Source organism: Sinocyclocheilus grahami, unplaced genomic scaffold, assembly GCF_001515645.1.
Source record: "Sinocyclocheilus grahami isolate Dianchi unplaced genomic scaffold, SAMN03320097.WGS_v1.1 scaffold10.1, whole genome shotgun sequence".
Classification (NCBI taxonomy): Eukaryota; Metazoa; Chordata; class Actinopteri; order Cypriniformes; family Cyprinidae; genus Sinocyclocheilus; species Sinocyclocheilus grahami.
Window position 1 is genome coordinate 265635 of NW_015505189.1, and position 6050 is coordinate 271684.

The following is a 6050-nucleotide window of genomic DNA, read 5'->3' on the forward strand; positions in this document are numbered from 1 at the left end:
GGATCGTGTGGTCTGGATCGTGTGTCCTGAAACGTGTGGGGCTGCAGCTGGATATTATTGCAATTTTTACAAAGCTCATCGATCTGAAAAGTGAGGTGTGCTCTGACTGGCCAGCTATCCAGTGCGTTGTGATTGGCCGAATACCTGTGACGGAAATGTTACGTCCCTTAACATATTGTGATGCCTTGTCCCGGCCGAAACGACGAGACAAAAACATTAAAACCCATTATAAACGAGGCATTTGTTGCATCCAGTGGGGACATAATTACGGATTATAATGACTTATACTGTCTTTTTAGGCGTTGCGTTGCATCGCGCAGCGTAAACATAAAACCATGTCTGCATTTGTGATCTGAGAAATGACAAACAACAAGCGCTTCTCTACACTGCCCAAAACTCGCGTTTGAATCGTCAGTGGCAAATCCTTTAAATATAAAAAAACGTACTTACAGTCTGTGAGTCAGAACAGCCGGCATTGTAGTCTACTCTTCCAGGATCAGGAAACAGTCCTCCATAAAATGTGTTGCACACATCTGAATATTTGGGTTGAACTGTTCTGGAACAGTGTTGTAAATACAACTTAACCACTGATTTCTAGTCGTGTCCTCTTTTGAAAGACCAAACACAGTAGTTTCACTTTCACAACGAAACACAGCGTCACACGCGGCAGTCTTGAGTGAGTGGAGGCCAGCGGGCTTGAGAACGGCGCGGCCGGCGGTTTCGACGAAGGAGGCTTGTGGCAACCACATGTGACGCCGGCCTGGACTCCGCTTTGTCCACAGTGAAAGCCGATCCGGCGATCCACAGCGCGAAGTTGATGTATTTCCTCAGCGACCAGCACGGATCAGCTCCAGGCATGACGAAGCGGATATCGTCCTCTTTTGGAAGGCCACACAAAGTAGTTTCGCTTTCACAACATGGCGGCGGCAACAACAACAATACTACAGCGAGAATAAAAGTTACGTCTTCTTTCTTTGCGTGAACATTTGGCCGGCGTTATGCAAATCTTCCCACATCGTGACGTAGATATGTGGGGGCGTGTTAGAACGAGCCGTTTTAGGTAGGTGTGGTTGACTCTTAACTTTTATAAAGAATATCTCTTTGGATTTGAGACTTTAGTCTTTGCAACTTTACAGATCTTCTTTATGCACCAAGAGCTTGTAACACTCCAAAGAGAAAGGAAAAATTGAAATCGCATCATATGACCCCTTTAAAACCAAGCTACACTTTATTTTGATAGTCCATTTTAGACATTCTACTAACTATATGCAACTTTGCAACTACATGTCTTCTAACTAACTCTCATTAGAGTACTATTATGTTAGGGATAGGGGTAGTAGATAAGTAGAATAAGTTGACACGTACTTACAAAGTTACTTATAGTCAGTAGAATGTGTGTTGGGGGACCATCAAAATAAAGTGACAAGACAGTACAAGAGTAGACACTTAAGTTTTCCTAATTCGGTTTAGAAAACACAAAATACAATACAAAATAGAAATATAGGAAACTGTATTTCCCGTAGCCTGCATCGTGAGCAATCTAACTTAAGAGAGGCTTAGAAACAGGAACTTACCCAAAAGGCATCGCAGAACAGAAAAGCCATATTCTTTACTATGTAATTATTACTCAGTAGTGTCTCTGTAACACCTACAACCCCCGCTGAGACCGTCTACATTAAAGCTGCTGTCAAGGGTAAAGAAAGACTAGCTACACTGTGAGGTAACAGTCCAATGAAGTTTTGAAATAAGGAAGAAACTGCGTAGTGGTCAACTTTGATCTCTTGACGTCTTCATATGCTCTTTAAAAAGAGGAAGAGTAATGCTGCATTTTGTCAGTGTCAGCTCGCAGTTTCTACAGAGGTTACAAGGAAATTTGCTAGACAACGCTAAACTAACTCAAATTTAAGGTGGAGCAAACTGTTTACAATTTTATTGCAAGTAGGATATTTTACTATTGTAGGATATTGTCTATCCTAGATTTCACATAATGATCTAATTAAATTGAAGGGGATAATTGTGTTAAATACGTTCTATTATTAATCCCCCATAACATTTACCATTAAAAATATTTTTATTTTTAAACCAAATAGCAGTTACAATTGCTGGACATGTTTTGTCCCATGTCTCAAGAATCACTGTAGTAACTATTATAATTTCTGTGGTTTCAATCATTTGTTTGTTTTCAGCAGGGCAAACAAATGGCTTAATGTTGTGTGTGAAGAAGCGGCACCTAGTAAACAATTCACCGCCGTATGCCAATATAAACAAAAACTCATTAATTTCCGTTATCACTTCTTTTCTGGCCGATGATTGCTGTAACACAATTCAGCCAAAAGATGGAGACATAACCCTCCTAATCTGAAAGAGTGTGCTGAGTGTGGAGTATTTCCGCTTCCTCAGATAAAGCTGGGTTTTCACACTTGATCTGGCTCAACAAAGAGAAACCGAGCAAGTGTCTGCTTGAGCAAATATCTCACTTTGGGATCAATATACCGTGTGAAAAGCTAAACAGCCTCTTTGCAAAGAGGAGGTCCTAAAAGCATGTCCTGCTGTGTGGGTGCACGTCCAACAAGATGTGTGTGAAGGGTGATGATGATAATAATGCAGGTTAAGCTTACAGCTTTTTTCAAATAGATTCTGTGAACAAATCTAATAGTGAGCAAATAACTTATTAAATATATTAAATAAAATCAAGAAAATTCTAAAATGTAAAAAATATTTAGGCCTATGTGATAGCCAGGTTTAGGGGATGGAAATTATTAACTTATCATCTGTGAATAAATGAACAAATCTATAATAGAGATGTAGCCTAATAGTAAGCAATTGATTTATTGATTATACTAAATAATGTCTTAAAGAAAAGTCTGAAGTGCTAAAATGTTGAGGTGATGGTCAGCTTTAGGCAATAGAAAATATAGTTAAACCAATTAGAAGTTCATGGTAAGTCCCCACCATGACAGAAAAACAACAAACAGCTTGGTTGAAGTGTGGACCCGTTTGCATAGACGTATTAATGCAGCCTGTTCACTGGCTGACATATTTGTAGTTTTATTCTCTGCAGCACTGATAATGAGTTAACCTGGCTGGATGATTTTAGATTTTGCAATGGGGGAGGGTAGAAGGACAGGATAAAATGATAAAACCTATCACACATTTATTTAACTAAACCATCAATGCAACCCGTTCAACATTTCACAATTATCATCCCAAAAAACAAGAAAAGGTTTTGTCAGGTAACCAAAAAATGTGCTTCATGTGAACAAATTAATTGTTTATTTATTTATTTTTATTAAAAAAAAATTGTGTGTATATATATATATATATATACACACAATTTTTTTTTAATAAAAATAAATAAATAAACAATTAATTTGTTCACATGAAGCACATTTTTTGGTTACCTGACAAAACCTTTTCTTGTTTTTTGGGATGATAATTGTGAAATGTTGAACGGGTTGCATTGATGGTTTAGTTAAATAAATGTGTGATAGGTTTTATCATTTTATCCTGTCCTTCTACCCTCCCTTGTAAGGGTTAGATCAGGTAAAATAAAAAAAATTCAAATGGGCATATAAGACTCTCAGCCAGCCAGCTTATTGGTAGCTTGTTATGGGCATGCGCTTGGCGATATCCTTTGTGTTTGTCCTTGTGTCGAAGAGATTGTGTGTGCAGGCAGTATGCACTTGTGAATTTATTTATATCCATTTATATAGATATGTATTTATGTATTTATAGACATTTAAGAAGTATGCATAACTGCTGTTGAGCTATGTGGTGGTGTACATAATTATCGATTGATGTGATGAACAGTGTGGTGGTGGTTTGTGTGTGTGCGTGTATTGATTGTTCTGTTATGCAGTATGATGCTGAGTGTGGCATTGTTGACTGCTTGCGGTCGCCACAGCAGGCAAGAGGATTGTGGTTAGGCTACAGACAGACTAACGTAGTGTGTGTGTGTGTGTGTGTTGAATGTGTCCCCTCTCTAGTTATGCGCTCCTTGGATGAGGGGAAGACTAAGTACCTTTCTGGTACCATGGACTTCTTGTGTCTTGTTTCACATGTACTGTATGCAGTTATGTTGAAAAGGAGAGAATGTGATATTGAAAATGGTAATTATAGTAGAAGAATGTGTTCAGTTAGAGCAGTGATCCTCAAATCTGGCTCGCGAGATCCACTTTCCTGCAGAGTTTAGCTCTACCCTAATCAAACACACTTGAGTTTGCTAATCAATGTCTTCAGGATCATTAGAAAAACACAGGTAGGTTTGTTTGATTATAGGGTTGGAGCTAAACTCTGCAGAAAGTGGATCTCGCGAGCAAGATTTGAGGATCACTGAGTTAGAGCATGATGTGAAAATGCATTTGTTACCCTATTTCTACCTTGTCTCTAAAATGACTTTTTGTTCTGTTATGTTGGTGTAACCTAATATAGTCAGGTTGATTAGTTCATAGTTATTAGAATGCATATTTTATTTGCATTAAAAAAAATCAGAGATGTGTTATTTTTTATTTTATTAAAAAATTAAGATGTGCATTTTTGGTGGCTTGTCATTTGACTTTTTACAGAGTAATAGTAATATGCACAATACAAAAAACAAATAAAATAATGAGAAATATTTGTAAAAGTAATCAGTAAATATTATACAGAATATAAAAATACACAATAATATAAGATATTTTTAAAATTAAACAAATTTGCTTTTGTGATGCATTTAATGCTTGTGATCCTTTAGATGCATGTGGCATACTGCATAATAATCAGTAAATATTATACAGAATATAAAAATACACAATATTATAAAATATTGTTATAATTAAAATATTAAATATATCTTTCATAACTGATTTTGCAGACTAGGTATTTGTATTTTTTACAAAGTAAAAGTCACATGATGAAAACTAAGATGAATTTAAAATATTATACAAAAATATTCTAAAAATACACAAATATTATAAAATGTTGTTAATATTAAAATATATTTCAGAGCACTAGTAACTCTCCTGGTTACAACTGTCTTTCCAGGGCTTGTAATAAAGATTTTTCAGTGTTGGTCATTGTAAAGATATACTGAATCCACCTTCTTTACTTTAACATGGACTTGACATTGAAATCTCCAGAAACAGGAACTCATATTCCTCACCACTGCTATGTCTACCCAGCCATTATTTACATAATATGTTAGATGAGGCTTTATTCCTAGATAGTAGTGTCCTTAACGATGATCCAAGTGTTTCAATGAGATAGTAATATCGGGGTGCATCTATGTCCTTCGCAGGTGTATTTTTATCATAATCGATCTGGCTTTCCTCCCTCCCAAGACATCAGGGATGACCTTCAGAGTAGGAGGGGTTTACAAATACATACAGATTTGGTGCCAGCTCTGAGGTGAATGAACTGTTACCTGCTACCACCCGAAACACTAGTACACACACACACACACACACACACACATAGCAGCATGTACACACCCTTCTTATTCCTTATCCTGTCACAGTCATACACATTCTCTTGCAATGATTATCAGCATCACCTTTGCAGATGCTTTTGGGTTTCCAGCTGGCCTGCAGGTGCTCTATGTGTATGTGTGTGTGTGTATTGACGCGCCTGCTTCCCTTGGGCTGTGTTTGCTGGTGTAGTGTATCAGTGGGCCAGCAGCGTGGCGCCATCCGTCCTGCTCCCACCACCAGCTCCCAGAATGCATTACACACCAATCGAACACAGCCATTCGGGATAACTCCACTTTTACCTACTGGCCAGCACTGCTGTTAGGGGCTTTTGTCCAGTCTCTCTCTCCCCCTCTCCTCCTGTGCATTTTCTTTTGAAAGGATCATGTTACTCAAGCATTAGAGACCACCTCAGTGAGAGTTTGTGAGAGGCTAACACACACACACACACACACACACACACACAAACGTAGTAGTCTTGGTAGTAGTTGAACAGGTGATTTAGTGGATACAGAATTAGCTTCATCCCCTCCTAAACTTAACTTTGGCTACCTCTGTTCATGTGAGATTTGGAAATAATCATTTGTTTTATTTCAAAGATTATAA

General features: G+C 37.7%; 1 protein-coding gene across 1 annotated transcript in view; it reads right to left on the bottom strand.

Moving 5' to 3' along the window:
- Positions 1-1739, bottom strand: part of LOC107594553 (proline-serine-threonine phosphatase-interacting protein 1-like) — a 10599-nt gene extending 8860 nt beyond the window's left edge. The window contains exon 1 of the mRNA XM_016284642.1: positions 1575-1739. Coding sequence (XP_016140128.1) covers positions 1575-1604 — 30 coding nt within the window. The 5' untranslated portion in view covers positions 1605-1739. The remainder of the gene's footprint in view (positions 1-1574) is intronic.
- Positions 1740-6050: the final 4311 nt, after the last annotated feature.